At 39.1% G+C, this 22,654-nt stretch overlaps 1 protein-coding gene across 1 annotated transcript in view; it reads left to right on the forward strand.

Moving 5' to 3' along the window:
* The first annotated feature begins 438 nt into the window (after nucleotides 1–438).
* The window catches only part of LOC125870142 (uncharacterized), a 26,544-nt gene continuing 4,328 nt past the window's right edge, over nucleotides 439–22,654 (forward strand). The window contains exons 1-4 of the mRNA XM_049550487.1: nucleotides 439–531; nucleotides 613–1,337; nucleotides 1,743–2,285; nucleotides 2,448–2,535. Coding sequence (XP_049406444.1) covers nucleotides 439–531; nucleotides 613–1,337; nucleotides 1,743–2,285; nucleotides 2,448–2,535 — 1,449 coding nt within the window. The remainder of the gene's footprint in view (nucleotides 532–612; nucleotides 1,338–1,742; nucleotides 2,286–2,447; nucleotides 2,536–22,654) is intronic.

A 22,654-nucleotide genomic window follows, 5' to 3' on the forward strand; every position in this document is an offset into this window, starting at 1 on the left:
CCCCATCCCTTTTGTAAATCCTGAATATGACAATGATGATTTTGATGTTGAATTTAATCGAGGGGACAAAGAGGTAGAGTAGAAGATGATAATATAAATAGTATAAAGATGAAGATGTCATCTTTCAAGGGGACAAGGGATCCATACTTTTACCTTCATTGGGAGAGACGAGTTGAAGACATCTTTGATTGCCATAACTACTCTGAGGGTAAGAAAGTTAAACTTGTTGTTGTTGAGTTTTCTGATTATGCTGCTTCTTGGTGGAAAAAGCTTGCTAGGGACAGATTGCAAGAGGATTTACCACCTATTGCTACGTGGGCAGAGATGAAGAGGGTAATGAGGAAGCGATTTATTCCATCATACTTCCAAAGGGATCTACAGTCTCGCCTTCAACACTTGAAGCAAGGCTCCGTGTCGGTGGATGAGTAATTCAAAAGCATGGATTTGGCTATGATCCAAGCTAACTGCATGGAGGAAGAAGTGGCTACAATAGCTAGATTTTTAAATGGTTTAAATACAGAAATAGCTAATGTAGTAGAGATACAACAATATATAACTTTAGATGAGTTAGTTGATTTGTCTGTAAAAGTTTAAAAACAAATTGAGAAATAGCAACAAAATAACTCATGGAGAAGTCGACCAAACACTATCTCTAAGAAGCCATGGTCAACTCAAGAGGGGAAAGCTCCTTCCAAACCTCAAGATGATAGAGGTAAAGGTAAAGTTGAGGAGGGAGGTAAAACCTTTAATCCTAAATCTTCTAAACCTTCAAGTTCTATTCAATGTCACAAATGTCATGGAAGGGGGCATATGATGCATGAATGTCCAAGTAGAAGAAACATCCTACTTAGAGAGAATGGAGAGTATGAGAGTGAAAAAAGTGAGGGGGAAGAAGAAGAGGGAGAAGGTGTAAGTGAGGAAGATGATTTGGAACTGCCTAATGATGGTATAATTGGGGTGGTTAGGAGAATTATGACTATCAATTTGGGTAGTGTTGATGAAGGGCAGAGAGAAAATTTGTTTGATACTAGGTGTGGGATAAAAGGGAAGACTTATTCTATGATTATTGATGCGGGAAGTTGTGCAAATGTGGTGAGTTCATACTTGGTGGATAAACTAGGAATTGCATGCATGAAGCGCTCTACCCCATATAGGCTCCAATGGTTGAATGATTGTGGAGAAGTAAAAGTAAACAAACAATGCATGATTTCATTCAATGTTGGTAAATATGAAGATGAAACTCTTTGTGATGTAGTTCCAATGCAAGCATGTCATGTTTTACTTGGCCGACCTTGGCAGTATGATAGGGGTACTACTCATCATGGGAGAAAGAATAGGTATAGTCTTCTGCATAATGGTAAGAAGTATACTCTTGCACCATTATCTCCTTCTCAAGTGTTTGAAGATCAAAAACGATTGAGGGAAACAATGGGAAAACAAAAGGGAGAGGTAAAAAGTGAGCTTGAGGGAAAAGAAAAAGGCGAAGAGATGGAAAAAAAGAGAGATTCCCGAGAGAAAGAGAGAGAGGGCAGCGATCTAAGTAAAGAGGTAAAAGAGGGTGTGAGTAAAAAAAAAAAATGTTTTGGTGAGAGGAAAGAGGCTAAGGAAAAGAAAAATGAGAGCCTTTATATAAAATCCAAAGAGTGTTTGAATGCTAGGAAAGAGGGGGTGCCCATAATATTACTTACTTACAAAGAAGTATTGATTAATTTTGAACAACTAACTCCTTCTTTGCCAAATAGTGTTTCTTCTCTGTTGCAGAATTTTGAAGATGTTTTTCCTGATGACACTCCAAAGGGATTGCCACCTTTGAGAGGGATTGAGCACCAAATAGACTTTGTGCCTGGGTCTCAACTTCCTAATAGGCTTGCCTATAGGAGCAATCCTGAAGAGACTAAAGAATTACAAAGGCAAGTTGAAGAATTGCTTGAAAAGGGATTTGTTCGTGAGAGTATGAGCCCATGCTCTGTTCCAGTCCTATTGGTCCCCAAAAAGGATGGAACATGGAGGATGTGTGTAGATTGTCGAGCCATCAACAAGATAACGGTAAAGTATCGCCATCCTCTCCGTCGTCTTGATGACATATTGGACCAACTATATGGTTCCAAAATCTTTTCTAAAATTGATCTAAAGAGTGGTTACCATCAGATTCCTATGAATCATGGAAATGAATGGAAAACTGCTCTTAAGACCAAATATGGACTTTATGAGTGGTTAGTTGTGCCCTTTGGCTTGACTAATGCACCAAGCACTTTTATAAGGCTAATGAATCATGTTTTTAAAGATTTCCATGGAAAATTTATTGTGGTGTATTTTGATGACATCTTGATCTTTTCTCAAAATCTGGATGAACACCTAGAGCACTTAAAACAAGTTTGTGAAGTTCTTAGAAATCAACGCTTATTTGCTAATCTCAAAAAGTGTACTTTCTGTGTGGATCGTGTGGTTTTCTTAGGTTTTGTGGTCCGTTCAAAGGGATTTGAAGTAGATGATGAGAAAATCAAGGCAATAAAAGAATGGCCTAAACCTAATAGTGTAACTGAAGTTAGGAGTTTTCATGGACTTGCTAGTTTTTATAGGAGGTTTGTGCGAGACTTTAGCACCGTTGCTGCTCCTTTAACTGAAGTTATTAAAAAAGATAAGGTTTTTACATGGGGAAAGGAACAAGAGGATGCATTTAACTTGCTAAAGGATAAATTGTGTTCCACTCCTCTTTTGCAATTGCCTGATTTTTCTAAGTCTTTTGAAGTTGAGTGTGATGCCTCTGGTAAGGGCATAGGTGCAGTTTTGATGCAAGACTCCAAGCCAATTGCCTACTTTAGTGAAAAGCTAAGTGGAGCAACATTGAACTACTCAACTTATGGTAAGGAGCTATATGTCTTGGTAAGGGCGTTAGCTACATGGCAGCACTACTTGTGGCCTCGAGAATTCGTGGTCAAGACTGATCATGAGTCATTAAAATACTTGAAGAACCAAGGTAAACTTAGTCGTAGGCATGCTAAATGGGTAGAGTTTATTGAAACTTTTCCTTATGTAATTGCTTACAAACAAGGAAAGGAGAATGTGGTTGCTGATGCACTCTCAAGAAGGGAAGCACATTGTGGATGACTAATGGGACATTTTGGTGTAAGAAGAAGGCTGATATGATGAAAAAAATTCATGCAATTGAAAAGAAGAATAAGGAGGTTGCATTGCGAAGGAATAAGGGTAGAAAATATGTTGTTTTTAAACTTGGTGACTTGGTTTGGGTGCATATGAGAAAGGAAAGATTTCCTTCCAAAAGAAAGACCAAACTAGATCCTAGAGGAAGTGGGCCATACAAAGTCCTTGAAAGGATTGGAGACAATGCTTATAAACTTGATCTTCCTGGTGAATTCCAAGTTAGTGCTACTTTTAATGTTTCTGATCTTTCCCATTTCGATGCAGATTTGAATTCGAGGACGAATTCTCTTCAAGAAGAGGGGAATGATAGCATCCAAGGAAGCTCTACTCCATTGAAAGACAAGGATGAAGCTTTAGAAACTCCAATGAGGTCCACAACAAGATCTCAAACCAAGGAGTTCAATGATAAGCTCAACGGGCTTCAATCGCTGATCCAAAGGTGTCTTATTGGGGAAGAAGAGCTCAAGCCCAAGGGAGAGGAATTGTCCAAATGCTACAATTATTTGGTGGCCCAAATTCAAGCCCAAGATGAGGAATTTTAAGGTCCAATTTCGTGCAAATAAGGTCAAGAAGAGTCCAAGAATCAGCCACAACAAGAGTTGCTTTCTGCCCAAGTTTTGAGAGAAGACTAGCCAAACTTTCCAAGATTGTCAAGATTCTTTTCCTAGTTGGGATTTACCTTATTTATTTATTTATATATAGGTTATTAATATTTTCCTTAGTCTATTTATGGTCTCCTAAGTACCATTTAATGCTTTCCTAGAAGTACTAAATTTCTTCCTAGTTAGGTTACTTTATTTCCTTTCTAGAGTAGGATTCCTTGTAATTGTCTTTCTAGGGTTTGACTGACTTTTTAGCTTCTTATAAGGGGTCTTGGACGTTTTCCCCCCTTCTCCTATATATAGGAGTCCTTTTCATTCATTAAAGACAATTTAGATTGGTATTAATAATATTTGAGATAGTTTTTTGAACCTTTGTGACTTGTTCTTTGATAATTTATCTTTAAATCTTTACTAGTTTCATAGTTTAAGTTATAAAGTAACTTCTTCTTGTGATATCTTTGGTTTCTTTTTGGTATTCTTTAGAAGGTGATTAGTTTCTACATACTAATTATTGTCTTTAGTTACTTATAAAGCGGTCAAGATCCGAATCTATCGTTATGATTCGTTTTCTCAAGTAAAGGCGTTAGATTTCTTCCATAAATCTATACGTTGTTACTTGGATCTTTTCAAGACCTTAGAACATCTAATTCTTGGAAATTCGTGGATCTTTTCTTCGAATTTTCCATATCTTTAGTTCATTTTTTTTGTTTCTTTTCTTTGTGATTCCGCATTCTAATATTCTTTATTTTCTATTTCGACCTTCAAAGGGAACCAGGTACACAAGATAGTAATGAAGGCAAAGTTGACCTCGGCCTCCTACTCTAAAAGATGAACTATTGAGGATTTTCTTTTATATCTTGACTGTAGTATTTATATTGACCTAGACGGAAGCCAAGTCCCAATAGCAGAACACCTATAAGAATTCTTAGGAGATTGAAGAGAGTAGATGGGGAAATAAATTGTATGTGTTTTGAGGTGAATAAGGAATATGAGTAGACTATCCCATCTGTGACTGAACGTTTAAGACAGTGTGTTTGCCCTTATTATGGTAGAGTGGTTCTATAGGATATCTCGTAGTTTCCAAAGATGGTTTGTTACAAATATACATGCTGCATGTTCTATAACTTATCTATTTGTATGTCATTTGCCCTTTGTGGATTACCTTCTCACAGGTTACCTAATATCATAGAATGTGCAAATGTAAGTATTATCCGCTTCAGAGTTGATGTAAAACGGATTACACCAAGGCCATTTACGAGGAGCTAGGCCCAAGACCTTCAAAGGATGCAGGGACTATTTATGAAGATGGAGGTTCTTGAGATGCTATTGACATCAAACAAGGGATTCCACGCCTTTAAAGTTGCAGCTGGACACTTTGGTGAGCCAGAGCCAATCGGCGGATCACCCAAGTCCCTAGGCGATGACCCCAACTCGCCCATTGTTCCAGAACGTGGCTAAGCTGAAGGAACACGTAGGATTACTCACCAACTGGGTCGGTACATCGCCCAATCCACTAGGCGAACCGACCCAGCTCGCCCTTTGGCATTTCGGGTCACTTTTGGGCCCTTTATTTCTAAAACTATAAATAGCTAGCTTGGGTTCATTTTAGACTCAGATTATTAGTGATGTTAAAAACTGAAAAATCATGTTTGAGTGTTAAGAGCTTGGTTAAGCTTTTGTTTCCTTTTGTTAGAAACATTGGTTGTTTGGAATATCGATTCCCTTGAGGTCATCGTAAGAGATTCGGTGCTTGACTGTGGATCAATCGATTGAGGTCTTTAGGTTTAATATACCTTTAGGTTGCTTTTGATTTCCTTTTCTTGTGTCAATCTATTTATCTTTACTTTCCGTCTTTGATTTCAGCATTAGATCGTAGTTCTTCTTGTGAGAATTACATCATTTGGTATCAGAGTCGAGTCTAGCTTTGTTCCTACGAATCTAGTTTTGGGGTTTTGTTACAAAAAAAATCTGTTCATTTTCATTTTTTGTGAATTTGCTGAAATGGGTTTCTTAGATTTGAGTCTTGTTTGAGTTTCTAAGGTTGGAATAATGTTCTCCAACCCTATTTGAGTCTTAGGCTGAGATTGGAAGGAGTTTGGAGGCTTGTTGAAGAATCCACTGTTGAAGAAGCTTGTAGAAGACAAAGTGAGTTTTAAAATTTGAAGGATTTGGTTTGGAATTGAAGGCTAAAAAGTATTGGGGATTGTTCCCTATATCTAAGAGAGCATGTATCTCAAATTTCGTGAAATTTCGAGCTAAATATCTTCGGGGTTTTATTTTGGGTCTTCATCTTGTTCTTGAAGTTTTAAAGAGTATTCCAAGCTTCAAAGGGAAGAACATTTGAAAAGAAGGGGTTTGATCCAAAAGGGGGAGAAAGAGAAAGAGTACAAGTGTTAATTAAAAGGGAAATTACAAAAGGGGCAAGTACTAAAAGACTAAAGGACAAGAGCAGGGGGGACCACCAGATTTCAAATTTCAGAGCATTGAAGGAATTGTAGAGGGTCCATTGGGCGAGCAAAAGCGTGCATCTCCTAACCAACCGGCGCCTCACCCTTTGGGCAGGTTGCTCGCCGATTTGGTCACCCATTTGAGGGAGATACTGGAATATTCGGTGGAACCAACCCTTGGTCGCCGAGTCCCATCGGTGCATCGCCGAACTACCACCCCTATCGCCAAGTTGCCTTGTCCGTTTGCAGAGTTTGGCGAGTCCATCTTTAAGTTGGCGAGCTGAACTTCAACTTAAAACAGGTCATTCGGCGATTGAAAATTCTAGTTATTCCCAATCTCAGGTTTTGAATTCTTAGTTTCTTTTCTTTTGATTCTCAAACATTTGTCAAGAATCCTAAACCGATTTTCAACTTGTAAATAAATACTCTACTTGTTGACCATTGGTTATTGAATTCAGTTCTTTGTTTGTGCCTTTTCTTTTCGTGCTTTTCTCATTTTACTTAGTAGTTAATTCTTGATTCCAGTCCGTTTGTTTAATTGAGTCGTCCGTTCTTCTTCAAACAAGAATCCATTCTGACCTAGAGTTAAAATTGGTACCTTGTGATCGTCGGAATATAACAATTGTCAACATTAGCCACGCCAATTGAGAGGCAATCAAAGGTGTGTAAACATGAGTGATTGAGAGTTCAATTTATTAACGCTAACGTTGATGTAATTCTCACAAGAAGAAATACAACAAACAGCGGAAAACAAAAAAGATAGAAGAAGAGACACAAGATAAGAAACAATTGGCAACTAGTATGTATTAAATCCAATAACCTCCAATCTAGATCCTAACAAGTACCACATCCGAATAAATAGATAGACACAAAAAGGGGAAACAAAGAGAAACCTAAGGTTATATTAAACCCATAGACCTCACCTCGTTAATCCGTCAAGAAGCAACTAACTCTTACGAAGGCCTCGAGGGAATCGATATCCCAAGCAACCCTCGTTTCTAAACAATGTTCAACAAAAGCTTACCAAGCTTTCAACACTCACATAAGGAGTTAAATTTATCAATCATCAATATTCAAAATAGTCTTAGTCTAAAATGAAAGCCTAAAGGCCTATTTATAGTATTAGGCATTATGACATAGATGGGCCCAAAAGTGACCCGAAATGGGCCAATGGGCGAGCCAAGTCGGGATCGCCTACTGGATTGGTGATGCGCCCAATGAACTCGGCGAGGCACTCTGTTCCTGCCCTTGACTAGGAAGCTGCTGGAACTTTGGGCGGTCTGGGAACCACCGCCCAATCCATTTGGCGATGCGCCAATGGTCTTCAGCTCGCCTAGCAGTTTTCCCCTTTGTAGCTCCTTGGGTAGTTGGCGATCTTGGGAACCCTCGCCAAAGGGCTTTTGGCGAGTCGCCAAAGTGTCCTGCAGCTCGCCGAATGGAGCACATTCTTCACTAGCTCCTCCTCGCTTCATTAGGCCTCCCATGCTCCAAGTTATCATCCAAGCATGGTGTTGCCCAACTGGGAGCCCCTTCAAGGTGCATATGTTCCCATGCAAGGCATGGAACTCCCTCCTTGGCATCCATACATGTCAAACAGCCTCCATCCTTGTGAACACTCCATCAAAGCATTGAAGTTCGTGAATGGATAGGCTTGATGTAATCCATTTTACATCATTCTCCCCTTCTTGAAAAGGATTCGTCCTCGAATCTATACGTTGAAAAACCATAGGGGAAGCAAACAGTACAAAGATCCTCATGCATGAGGGTTAGCGTTAGCAATAACAATCTCATCACCATGCCAAGGATGCACAAATTTAACATATAACCAAGCATCACACATATTAACCAAGGGTTTGTAACCCATCAAAGCAATAGATACTTGGCTAAGGAAGAAACATTGAGACCCATCCAATGCACTAGATAACTTCAATAGAGTAATCATTCCCAATTCAAAAGCAGGTTCAAGTACATAAGTATTCCCCACCCAAATTGGTAAACATACCACATTCAAGTACATTGGATCAAATAACACCACGGAAGAATCATGCAAATGACAGAAGGTGTTACTACCACATTCAGCACTCTTAAGGACGGCACTGGGGTCACATGGAAAAGAATCGTATAGCATTGTCAAAGAGACTCTCATTTGCCCAATTTAAACCACTACTAACATAAGATATGTAACCCACACAAATATGAGTATCATCATATGCAAGTAGATAAAAGTGAGTCCTCGAATCCAAACCTTGTAAAACCATATAGGTCATAAGCAAGAAGCTTATCCTCAAAGCATGATGGGTAATACAAAGGTTAACATTTAAAGAGATTATTCGAGGAGACTCCAACTCAAAGAACAACCAAACATCCTCTATTGTCATGGCTATTGATAGCATCCAAGGAAGCTCTACTCCATTGAAGGACAAGGATGAAGCTTTAGAAACTCCAAGGAGGCCCATAACAAGATCTCAAACCAAGGAGTTCAATGATAAGCTCAGTGGGCTTCAATCGTTGATCCAAAGGTGTCTTATTGGGGAAGAAGAGCTCAATCTTTTGTCTCTCACTTTTCACCTTTGGAGGAGGAAATAGATGTGTTCCCCAATGATCCACAACACACTTGTACCCGCTCTGCTCATTTGGGACCCTATGCCATTGAACTAATCAGCCCCCAAACTTAGGTGACAAGAAGCCATGGGAATTATATCACACCAAACCTCCTCATAGTATTTGTCGAGTGTGAAATAGACTCTTACCCCTTCGGTAACCTTACATCCCTCCATGGTGTATGGATAGGTCCTTTGTAGTCGAGGTAGTCCCAAGTAGGCTACCACCTCTGGAGTGATGTAGTTCATATAGTACCCATCATAAAGGACAAGGTCAAGTCCCAAACCTTTGTCCTAAGAACTAGTCTTCTTGGATCGACATTGAAAAGCTTTGTGTACCCTTTTGGCACATACTTGAACCTCATCATCCCTTTCAATCCTTCCCATGTCAATGGGTGGGTATTTCCTTGGAGTGTGCGGAGCCTTTCCTCTTGAGTCCACCAACCCAATGCAAGATCTTTCAAATTACCAAGGGCATACAAGGGACACTCTGGACCTCTCAAATCATGGCGTTGGAAAATCTGCTCACATTGCCACTCCCAATAAAGATAACCTCGAGATCACGCCATCCCTTAAAGATGGGAAAATCAATTCTTTTGGTACCGCGACTCTTGACACATCCTTCATACCTACCTTGGTTCCCATATCCCGTTAAGTGTGCATTACCTCGAGAGGTATAGGATATAGTATCCTTAGACTTTAGAGTAGCACACTCTCTTCTTACCCTCGGATGACTTTGATTTGAGCTAGTGTATCCATACTGTCACACCTCACCCTAGGTTAGGCGAACAAGTACCATATGAACACATGCTTTACAAGTGACGTATGACGAGAAAGTGAACTACTATGCATATAGATTTGCTACTGAAAAGTTGCATATACAACACATGTCGACTAGCTGAACCAATACCTTTGACAGGTAAAACTATGACTACAGCTGATAGTTTTAAAATGTCTACAAAGCCTCTACCAGAATCCATGACTGTACAACTATCAAAATACGCATAGTAAAGACTCGGCAGAGCCCCGAATCAACATGGAGCTCACCAACAACCGCTGAGTATCATGTGCTTCTATGGGGGAGATCTACTAGTTGAGTACTTGTACCTGCAGCATGGAATGCAGCGTCCCCAATGAGGGACGCAGTCGAAATAATGTACTGAATATGTAAGGCATAATGCAACCATATGTAAAATGAGACCTCAAGTGAAACCAAATACAAATAGGTAAGGATTAGAGACCACCTTTGCTTATACTTTTGGAATCATGTATGTTACATCCTTTTCTTTACTTTTTTGTGCATTCTAATCTTTATAAGACATATGATACAAATGACCAGCTAATTAGTGGTAGAAGAGGATGACCCATTCTAGGCATCTAACCCCTGGGATGTTGTCCTCATAAGTCAACCAATTCGGATTGGCCCATGCTAGCTGCCACCCTTCTATATCAATTGGGATCGGCCCATGCTAGGCTTTCGCTCCTGAGATGCCACCCTTCCATACCAATTGGGACCAACCTATGGTAGGCATTTGCCCCTAGGCTGCCACCCATCATTATACAAATTGCTTCACTTAGATTGTTTAATCTTTGGGATTGTTGTTTTGATGTTGATAACTCTTTTGAGATTATTCTTTTAATGATCATAACTCTTTCGAGATTATTGTTTTGGTGGTCATAATCATTGTTGAGACTTGGAACTATGAACTACTAGTAGAAGACATGTGAATATGGACTTGCGATAATAACAATGACATGTGAAGCAAATGTGACACCAACGTAATATTTAGGAGCTTATCTGACTCAGTAAGCATTTTGACATCTTAAATTGAAGCACATATCAAGTGAAGACATTTAACATTCAACCAAGAGATTTGAACTCTATATGGTAGCCAAATACTCACTAACTAATATCAAATACAAGGTACATATGAAAGTGGAACCAATGGAGAACGTGGTCAGATTCAACTTAAGGACGGATACATATTCCAAGTAAGTACATATAAAATGTACAATAGAGCAAGTAGGGATCTTGTGAGGTAACATAATAGTCTAACACAATGGAGTAATAACCAATAAAGGGAACATATGAACATGTGACAAGATGACATATATGATGGAATAGACAATTGAAGCAAGTTGGCTTGATATGGGTAGATTTTATATCCAACATATAAACATATGTACCATGTGTAATCTAGGATCACTTTGATTTATATAAGGGGAATATGTGCCAAGGGTACTTTGGCTATGAAACACATTTAAACCTTGCATGCTAATACTCGGTAGAGTAAGCACACACATTTAGTAATAAACTCATATTAGAGTACTCACTTTAATGCTCTAGAGAGTAGGAACTGGAACTATGGATCAGTCACTACCAAGGGCACTTAGAAAGCTTACAAGTGTTGGATTCATGCCAAGAAATAGGAAATCAAATAGCCTTACATACCTTGCTGCACAACTTTGGATATTACAATGAGTTAACCGTCTTCCTTTCAGATTATTTATCTACAATGGAGTAAATAATAAAACTAGCATTAGTAGCTGATAAACAAGTTTGGGCTACTTGATCAGACCAAAACAGTAATTGGTAGTAAGTCTATAATTGATCCCATCAAGGGTGTTCTTCCCACCCATTCTCCTTTAATTTTTTTTCCTGTACTATACAACCCTTCTTATATGGTCCTCCGAAATTCCTCAGGCTTCATAACATTTGGAAATCAATATACAAAGGGATGGCAGGAAGTAAGCTCATGCAACACTCAATTAAGTGGTGTATCACTACACTTTCAATGTTCTATCCTATAACCAGTTCCCATCACTTCTCTGCACATAACCAGCCACACCCCCTTATTTTACGATACACAAAATAGTCCCTAGGAATCACAATGTGGAAATAGCAATATGACATACGGCTTCCGATCAACATCCCGTGAGTTCCAACTAACATTACATTTAAGATGCTCAAAACGAGCTCACAATCAAAATTTAAGGGGACTGCACTCCATGGCTGTCCCAACCAGCACCTCCTTCCTGAACATTTACCAAGCTCACACCATATAGAGACAACACTCCTTAGTTCATTAACACATAAATTTTTTTACAAACAATGCAAGAATGAGAGAGGGATGAAAATTTCCATAGCTTACCTTGCTGGACAGAAACCTCACTTGCTAAGACTTGGATTCTTCAAGGTTTAGGTTGTCCTCTCCCCCTTAACTTGATGTTAAATCAGATTATTCACTTGAGTTCTAACTTAAGATGGGATATGTTCTACTAACTTGTACTTTAAAAACAAAGGGTTTGCTTCAGATTTTAATGGTGAAGCTATAGACTAGAACTCTTGGAGCTTCTATGGCTTTCCTTGGGAGCAATTTTCTGGAGAATAAGCGATGAAGGAGATGTGATAAGCTTGAGTACTTTAGAGGTCCCTTTTGGACGTTTTCACTTAATAAATTGGAGAAATAATATGGTCCTTTACTTTTAAGCAAGCAAGTGCATCACCTTCTTAATTTTTGCCCCAAGTTTTTAAGTAGGTGCATCAACTACTTGCTTTTCACTTAAATGCAGTCCACTTATCTAAGTAGGTGCATCCCCTACTTGCCCCTTTTAACTTAAAATTCAGTCCACTAATTCTAAGTAGGGGCATCACCTATTTGGCCTTTTCACTTAAAATGCAGTACACTAATTCTAAGTAGGTGCATCACCTACTTGTCACCCACTAGCTTAGTTTAGTCAAGCAAGCACCTCACTTACACTGGACCACTTTGACTTTTACATCGAATGCCACCTTTTACTATCCCGAGTTCGAATTGTTTTTGAGTTCACTTAGTCATATATGTGTTGGAAGGCAAGGCGTATTGCAACTTCAAACCTATTCTATTGTCACTAGTCGCATAGGAAATCGAGTCCATAACTATGCCACAAGGCAATTTATAAGCGTCATATAGATAGAACTAGTACACGTAGAATATGTGGTGTTACACATACACGCTACTTCGACTAGGGTAAAGATTTGCACAAGAGTAAGAATATGAATCTTCACAAGCCTTAGGGACATGCTCCTCATACTTCTTATATAATAGAGTATTGTACTTCACCTTACCTTCATCCTGGGAGTGGGAAGTGTAACATGTTCCGGTATCATCATAGGAACCACCACAAGAGCCTTCTTCCTCTCTATCTTCACCATAAGAGCAGTGTTCAACATTTTTCTCATATTCTCCTCCGGAATAGTAGCTCTCATTCTCATTCGGCTCTTGATCATGGCTATCTTGATAGCCCCCATAATCTCCATTATCCTCACATCCATAGCCCTCATCATCACAACCATAATCTCCCATATCATAGTCACATGTGTCTGAGGCTATTGAGGACATGATTCCTTATAACTCCGTGTACCTACAAAGTGACAACTCACAAAAACAACAAACAATGTTAGCATTAATAAAATGAGCTCACAATGACTCGTGTTTGCACACCTTTGATTGCCTCTCAAATTGGCGCGGCTAATGTTGAAGATTGCTTATACTCAATTGATCACAAGGTCTCAATTTCTACTCTTGGCCGGAGTAGATTTTTGTTCACAGAAAAATGGATGACTCAATTAAAGCATACGGACTTGAGTCAAGAAGTTACTACAAAGTAAAACGAATAAATATCACAAAAAATAAAAGGCACTAACAAGGTAGTGAATTCAAGAACCAATAGTCAACAAGTAGGTAATTACAAGTTGAAAATCAGTTTAGGATTTGTGACAACGAACTAGAAACAAAAGAAAAGAAACTAGAATTAGGACCTGAGAAGAAAGGGTCATAGGTTGAGCTTCTGATCACCAAATGCACTATTTTCTTCGCCTAACGTGAAATTTAGCTCGCCAACTTGAATATTGACTCGCCAAACTTGCCAACTGGACAAGGCAACTTGGCGATATGGGTGGAAGTTCGGTGATGCGCCGAGTGATTCGGCGACCAGGGCTTATCTTTGCCGAAATTTCCAGTGGCACCTTCCAAAACAAGGTCAACTCAGCGACCTACCTGCCCAAAGGGCGAGGCGCCAAGTGGACTTAGGCGAGCAAAGTTGGGCTCGCCCAATGTCCCTTCGCTGCAACTTTACAGCTCCAAAATTGGACCTACTATGGTTCCCCACCTTCCTTTGTCCCTTAGTCTTTACCCTTTTAGGTAAATTCCCCCTTTACAAACACTTTTATACTTTCTTTTTCTTCCTTTTTGGAATCAAACACCTTCTTTTCAAATTCCCTTCCTTGAAGGTTTGAATGTTCTTCTAGAACTTCAAGAACAAGATGAACCTAAAAACAAAACCCTTAAAATTTTTGTCTCGGAATTTCACGACAATCTAGGTGAATGCTCTCCTTGATGAGGGGAACAACACCCAATACCTTTTAGCTCTCAATTCCAAACCGAAACTTTCAAATTTTAAAACCCATTTTCATCTTCTTCAAGCTTCTTCAAGTCTTCAATGGGGGGAACCTTCAATAAGGCACCAAACTCCTTCCAATCTCAGCCTAAGACTCAAATATAGTTGAAGAAAACTATTCCAACCTTAGAAACTCAAGCAAGACTCAGATCTAAGAAACCCATTTCTGAAATTTCTCAGAAATGTTTTGAACTTATTTTTTGTTGCAACAAACCCAAGACTAGAATCGTAGGAACGATACTAAGCTTGGCTCTGATACCAAATGATGTAATTCTCACAAGAAGAACTACAACAAACAGCGGAAAACAAGAAAGATAGAAGAAGAGACACAAGATAAGAAATAATTGGCAACTAAAGGATGTATTAAATCCAATAACCTCCAATCTAGATCCTAACAAGTACCAAATTCGGATAAATAGATAGACACAAAAAGAGGAAACGAAGAGCAACTTAAGGGTATATTAAACCCAAAGACCTCACCTCGTTAATCCGTCAAGAAGCACCTAACTTTTATGAAGACCTCGAGGGAATCGATATCCTAAGCAACCCTCGTTTCTAAACAATCTTCAACAAAAGCTTACCAAGCTTTCAACGCTAACACAAGGAGTTAAATTTATCATTCATCAATATTCAAAATAGTCTTACTCTAAAATGAAGCCCTAAAGGCCTATTTATAGTATTAGCCATTATTACATAGATGAGCCCAAAAGTAACCCGAAATGGGCCAATAGGCGAGCCAAGTCGGGCTCACCTACTGGCTCGACGATGCGCCCAATGAACTCGGCCAGGAACTCTGATCCTGCCCTTGGCTGGGAAGTTGCTGGAACTTTGGGTGGTCTAGGAACCATCGCCCAATCCACTTGGCGATGTGCCAATGGTCTTCCGCTTGCCTAGTGAGCAGGTTTCCCCTTTGTAGCTCCTTAGGCAGTTGGCGATCTTGGGAACCCTCGCCAAAGGGCTTTTGGCGAGTTGCGGAAGTGTCCTACAGCTCGCCGAATGGAGCACATTCTTCACTTGCTCCTCCTCGCTTTGTTAGGCCTCCCATGCTATAAGCTATCATCCAAACATGGTGTTGCCCAACTGAAACTCCCTCCTTGGCATCCATACATGCCAAACAACCTCCATCCTTGTGAACACTCCATCAAATCATTGAAGTTCGTGAATTGATAGGGTTGATGTAATCCATTTTACATCAAACATTGTTTGCTGTTTGTTTTTGTGAGTTGTTTTAATGTCAGGTACAATGGAGGCAGGAGGAGATACTCAAGCACCCGTTGGAGAAATTAGTTTGGCAACTTTGCTGGAAGTGTTGAACATTGTGAGAGGTGATATAGCACGAATGGACGGTAGGATTGCTACGGTGGAAGGGTGAGTCAATTCCAATGACTCTACACCACAAGCAACTTTTCGTGCTTCTACCAGTGGGCACGAACACACTCACTCTCCCCCTCTCACACCCGGAACCCTCCACCAAACCTTGAACCCAACATTTGTGCAATTGGGTTCAAATAGCCAAAGTACCCATCGACCATTCCATTTTCCGATTAGTCAAGAACCTCCACTAAATCAAAGCCATCCTTACTGAACACCATCTACCCAAAATATTCTCTACCAAAGACCACAACCACTACCCAATCCCGTGAATGAGGTGAGGAATGATGAAGATCAAGGAGGTTATGAGGGTGAAGGTGAAGAAGCCACATGGAATGAGTCACCAATGATTCGACCAAGAGGTCAATTATTGCAAGGTGGACCAAGAGGTAGATTGAGTCCAATGCCATTTGATAGGAGACAACATGGGAACCACCCTCAAAGTGGAAATCAATGGGAAGCCAATGTCCATCCTGAAGTCTGCCAAGATGCTACAGAAGAACATGGTAACCGCTATTAAAGGGGTTATCACTATAATGACCAAGGTGGCCATGGAGGCTGAGATGTTGGCATCAATTCTATCAAAACGACTCTTCCAACATTCAAAGGGGAATGCAATCCCGATACTTACTTAGAATGGGAGTCGCAATGTGACCGAATTTTCAATGTTAATGAAATGGCGGAGGTCAAAAGTAGTTACTATGCTATCGCCCAATTCGAGGGGTATGCTGTCACATGGTGGGAATACATGAAGAGGTATCATTTATGTAACAACCCGTATTATGCATATGCTTATTCTATTCTTGTGATACTTGACATAGCCTTATAGTATAGGTGAGGGACCATGTTTCTTATATGATTAGCATTGGTTTAAACTAGCTCGGAAGGTGATGTAATGCCTTGCACGTTGCAGCATGTGTACTGCAAGTTATAACTCCAACGAAGTAGTTAAACTCGAGACGGAAAGGTGGTAATTGAGCTTAAAGTTGAAAGTTAAGTGCTAAGTTAAAGAAAAAGAGATTAATAATTAGAGAATGGAATAAAATAGGTGAGCTGCTTGCTCAACTTAACTAAGCTAGTAGGTGACAAGTAGGTGCATCACCTACTTTGACTTATTGACCAGTCCAAAGAACCAAGTAGATGCATCACCAACTTGAGCTATATGGATCTAGTTAAAAAGTCCAAGGTTTATGGATCAGATTTGGGCCTATGCTAATGGACTAACTTGAGGCCCAAACTATGTTAAATAAAACAAAATGAAACTAAAGCCCAACAGCCAAATCTGCCAAGGCCCAATACATTTAAGCGCAAGTGAAAGCTAGTAGGTGCATCACCTAGTTTGACCTTTTGAGCTGCTTGATATACATAAGCAGGTGCATCACCTACTTGACCAGTTAGTGGCTGAAAATGAAGCTTTCTAGTGGATATTATTAAAGGTAAAAAAAGCTCAATATAAAGATATATTGGTTGCTATTCTCACTCATTTTAACACACATTATTGAGGATTAGCTCCAGCTCTTTCTCTCTCTTTCCCTTAAGGGTTAAACATCAGCCTTAAAGTTCTTCTAGGGTTCTTGAAGAAACCATCATCTCTGCAAGTCAAGGTAAGTGAAAACACTTATGGATTTAACTTAATTCTCCCATGGATGATTAGGAAAACATGTTATTCTTGCTCAAGTATAGGTATAAAGGCATAATATTTTTCAGAAGCTACTGCTCACTCCCTTGGATATTAAGATACTTTTCTCTTCTTCTTTGGTTTAAGTGTGAAGGGAAGTTGAAGTTCTAGAGGAATTCAAGTTATAAGGAGAAGTTGCAGAAATAGAGGTAAGGTGACTGCTCCATTTTCTTCCTCCTCATGTATGAGTTTGAGTGAGGAATTATGGGTGTGCTGTCATAAAGAACTCAAGGGGGAGGTGAGTTCAATAATTGGTTGTATGATAAAGAATACTTGAGGCTGTTTTATGTGTATTGTTGTTGGTGCAGTTTGGGTAATCTTGGAAAATGATATATAATGTATGTATTGGGCAGAGAAGGAGGGTGTGGTGATACACATTGTTTTAAGTGCTGTATGAGCTCATTATCCGTCAAAGTTAGCTACTCTTTTACGAGGATCACGGTGTGATAGCTGCTAATTTAAATTTATCATAACTTATATTGTAGATAAAAACCTGAAAGGGGAGGCTGAATCATGATAGTCGTATTGATCAGAAGATAAGGTATGTAAGGTTATTCGATTCAATATTCTTCGGCATGAAATCTGATACTTGAGGTTAATATCAATAAGTGAATTTCCGAAGTTCTATTCCTAGTGAAGGAAACATAGTGGCAACGTATGATCTCCAAATAGCTAACAATATTTTCCCCCTCTCCTTAGTGTATAGAATTACTTCATTATATGTTTTGTACTCTATACTTGCCTTACATATTCAGTACATTTTCTCGTACAGACGTCCCTCGCGGGGGACGCTTTATTTCATGCTACAGGCACATGTACTTCATCTAGTAGACCTCCTCGATAGGGGAACATAACACTCAACTACTTTTGGTGAGCTCCAGATTGATTCAAAGCTTTACTGAGTCTTTGGTAGATTCATTTTTGGTATTGTATCGTAGTTAAGAGTAAGGCAGGGTCTTTCCCGACCTACTCTTAGGTTTTCTATCTTTTAGAGGCTTTGTAGACTTATGTTTATGGTTCAGTTGTGTCATAACAAGTTGTGGCCTCAACAACCAAATGTTGTATATAAGTTTTGGGTCTACTTATGTTAGTTTGTATCGCTGCATACTATGTGAACTTATCACAAGATTGTCATAGTTATCTGCATAGTAAGCACAGGTTACATGTTGGTTCTCTCAGGCATAGAGGCCATCGGGTGCCTGTCCGTCTTAATGGGATTTGGGACATGACACGCCCATTGTTCCGAAACATGGCTAAGCTGAAGGACCACGCAGGATTACTCACCAACTGTGTCGGCACATCGCCCAATCCACTAGGCGACCCGACCCAGCTCGCCCTTTGGCATTTCGGGTCACTTTTGGGCCCTTTATTTCTAAAACTATAAATAGCTAGCTTGGGTTCATTTTAGACTCAGATTATTATTGATGTTAAAAACTGAAAACTCATGTTTGAGTGTTGAGAGCTCGGTTAAGCTTTTGTTGCCTTTTGTTAGAAACGTTGGTTGCTTGGGATATCGATTCCCTTGAGGTCATTGTAAGAGATTCGGTGCTTGATTGTGGATCAATCGATTGAGGTCTTTAGGTTTAATATACCTTTAGGTTGCTTTAGATTTCATTTTCTTGTGTCAATCTATTTATCTTTACTTTCCGTCTTTGATTTCCGCATTAGATCGTAGTTCTTCTTGTGAGAATTACATCAATAGCACCCTTGTTTATTGTTATATGTTTTCATAGGACCTTTTCCTTACATGCTATTTATTGCACTGGTTACTTTCCACATGTCACTTGTCCATATTGTGTGGGTACTGCATGCTAATTGATCATATGCTATAAGCAAAATTAGTGCTCGTGGGTTATATGACTCACATATCACTTGTTTACATGTCATATGCATCATAAACCATTTCTATGTATATTACATGCCTCGTAGCCTACTTGCTTAAACATTACAGGCCTTACAACTTTCTAGCCATGTGTCATGTGTTCACTTGCTCATATTTCATAAGTGTACTTACTGGCATGTTAGGTCAATAATCCATGCTATATTATATATTTTGTAGCTTTAGTACTAATGCATCATGTGCTCATCTAGTCCATTTCCTACATTCCTTATAGTTCATTCGCTCACACGCTACCCTATGAACCATATGCGTGCGTACACCATATATTTCTATAGCTTAAAGCCCGTATATTATGCGCTCCCTTTTGTGCTAATCTTCCTATGTGTCATACCCACTGTGACTTATTTATTTGTACATTATGCCTCTCTGTGATTATTGACTTGAGTTTTGAACAATTTGGGAAAACATTTCCTTGTATCATTATGTTGTGAAGATTTTGACCAGAAAAGTTTGGGCATATATGTAAATTTTAGCACAACTATAGATAAATAACTTAGAATAATGCCTTATTCGAAGGTGCGGCATAAAACTTTAGAGTTTATATTAACAACTATGCGTTCTTATAAGTCTCACCTCTGAAAAGCGTCATGAGATAAAAGAGAAGGGAAAGTAAAGCCCCGATAAGTTAGGTCTATGATTTTGTGTTCGTTCCATATACGAAAATTTGGGAGATACCATAGTTATTCTTGATTGTTAAGGCCCGGAAGCTAAGCTCAAAAGGTCTATTATGGAAGGAATATAATATAACATAAGATACTTGGGAATAGAAAATGGTAGAGATACTAAATTCCCCTCCTCATTCTAAGCATCAACATAAGGATCTGAGATCATGTGGTCCCCTTATATGATCATAAATCCTACTAGCAGTTGGTCAAGTAGGTGATGCACCTGCTTACGTACATCAAGAAGATCAAAATGTCAAACTAGGTGATGCACCTACTAGCTTTCACTTGGGCTTAAATATATATTGGGCTTTGGCAAATTTGGCTGCTGGGCTTTAATTTTATTTTCCTTTTATTTAACGTAGTTTGGGCCTTAAGTGAGTCCATTAGCATAGGCCCAAATCTGATCCATAAACCTTGGCCTTTTTAACTAGATCCATATAGCTCAAGTAGGTGATACACCTACTTGGTCCTTTGGACTGGTCAATAAGTCAAAGTAGGTGATGCACCTGTTTGTCACCTACTAGCTTAGTTAAGTTTTAAGCAAACAGCTCACTTATTTTATTCCATTTTCTAAATATTAAACCCTTTTGCTTTAACTTAGCACTTAACTTTCAACTTTAAGCTCAATTACCACCTTACTGTCTTGAGTTTAAATAGTCCCATTGGAGTTAACTTGCAGTACACATGCTGAAATGTGCAAGGCATCACATCACCTTCCGAGCTAGTTTAAACCAACGTTAATCATATAAGAAACATGGTCCCTCACCTATACTATAAGGCTATGTCAAGTGTCACAAGAATAAAATAATCATATGCATAATACGGGATGTTACATCCTTCCTCCCTTAAAACATTCGTCCTCAAATGTTAGCATAGTTATCCAGCCCAAACAAGTTCAAGCCTAAATTAGTACTACTATTAATCACATTGAACATATAGACTTATACTTACTTGTTAACGCCTCAACTCAACATTTTCATCTTCCTCATCGGTCTGGAAGTGATTAGGATACTTTAATTTCATTGCGCCTTCCGCTTCCCATGTAATTTCTTCTACTTGTTGGTTCCTCCATAACACTTTCACAGAAGCTACTTCTTTATTTCTTAACCTCCTAATTTGTCGATCCAGAATAGCAATGTGTACTTTTTCATAAGTGAGATCCCTCGTAACTTGTACATCTTCTGTAGGAGAAATATGAGATGGGTCACCTACGCATTTTAGAATCATTGAGACATGAAACACCGGATGAACGGTTGAAAGTTCTTGAGTTAGCTCTAACTCATACGCAACTGTAACACCCCATATTCTATGTGTACTAGTTCTATTTATGTGACGCTTAGAAATTGCCGTGTGGTATAATTATGGACTTGGTTTTCTATGCAACTAGTAACAATAGAATAGGTTTAAAGTGAACTGCCCATAGATTTTGATGCGACCCGATAAAGTTGACGTCGATGGAAGTATTTAAACTTGAGATCATAAGGTGGTATTTGAGTCTAAAGTTTAAATTGACATAGTGTATATAAGTTTTAAGTTAAACCCGATAAGTGGTGCATCACCTACTTTGACTATTGACAAGCCCAAAGGACCAAGTAGGTGCATCACCTACTTTGACTTATTGTCTAGCCCAAAGGACCAAGTAGGTGCATCACCTACTAGGACTCTTTTGACCATGTTATTGGGCCAAGTACACTACCACCTACTTGAATTAATCTGGCCCAAGTTGATTAGAAGAATAAGGGGAAATGGACAGCCAAGGCCCAATGTTCTCAAGTCCAAAAAGGCCCAAGTGAAAAGTCCAAGTAGGTGAGTCACCTACTTGACAAATTACGGCACAAAATGAGTGAGAAAGTTGGCCAAAGCAGATACCTTTAAAAGGGATAGATATCAGCTTTTTCCAGACAATTTTACTTTGACAAAAAAATCTGATTTCCAGAGCTTTCTCTCTTCTCTCTACAACATCCATTAAATACCATTAGGGTTCTTGAACATTAGGGAGTTCAAGCTATTAGAAGGCATAATTTAAGACAAGTTAAAAAGGACAACTTTTACCTTGAAGAATCCAAGTCTTAGCAAGTGGTAGTTCTGTCCAGCTAGGTAAGCTACTGCAATTTTCTCCCTCTTGTGCTTGAGTAAATTAGGACACTTGATATGTGTTAGTGAGTTGGAAATTGTTACTTTTCCATGGTGTAATATTGGGGTGGGTGTTCTGGTGATTAGTGATAGCATCCAAGGAAGCTTTACTCCATTGAAGGACAAGGATGAAGCTTTAGAAACTCCAAGGAGGCCCATAACAAGATCTCAAACCAAGGAGTTCAATGATAAGCTCAATGGGCTTCAATCGCTGATCCAAAGGTGTCTTATTGGAGAAGAAGAGCTCAATTCCAAAGGAGAGGAATTGTCCAAATGCTACAATTATTTGGTGGCCCAAATTCAAGCCCAAGATGAGGAATTTTAAGGGCAATTTTCGTGCAAATAAGGTCAAGAAGAGTCCAAGAATCAGCCACAACAAGAGTTGCTTTCTGCCCAAGTTTTGAGAGAAGACTAGTCAAACTTTCCAAGATTGTCAATATTCTTTTCCTAGTTGGGATTTACCTTATTTATTTATTTATTTATATATAGGTTATTAATATTTTCCTTAGTCTATTTATAGTCTCCTAAGTACCATTTAATGTTTTCCTAGAAGTACTAAATTTGTTCCTAGTTAGGTTACTTTATTTCTTTTCTAGAGTAGGATTCCTTGTAATTGTCTTTCTAGGGTCCTTGGACGTTTTTTTCCCCTTCTCCTAT

The sequence above is a fragment of the Solanum stenotomum genome, chromosome 7 (genome assembly GCF_019186545.1).
Source record: "Solanum stenotomum isolate F172 chromosome 7, ASM1918654v1, whole genome shotgun sequence".
Lineage (NCBI taxonomy): Eukaryota > Viridiplantae > Streptophyta > Magnoliopsida > Solanales > Solanaceae > Solanum > Solanum stenotomum.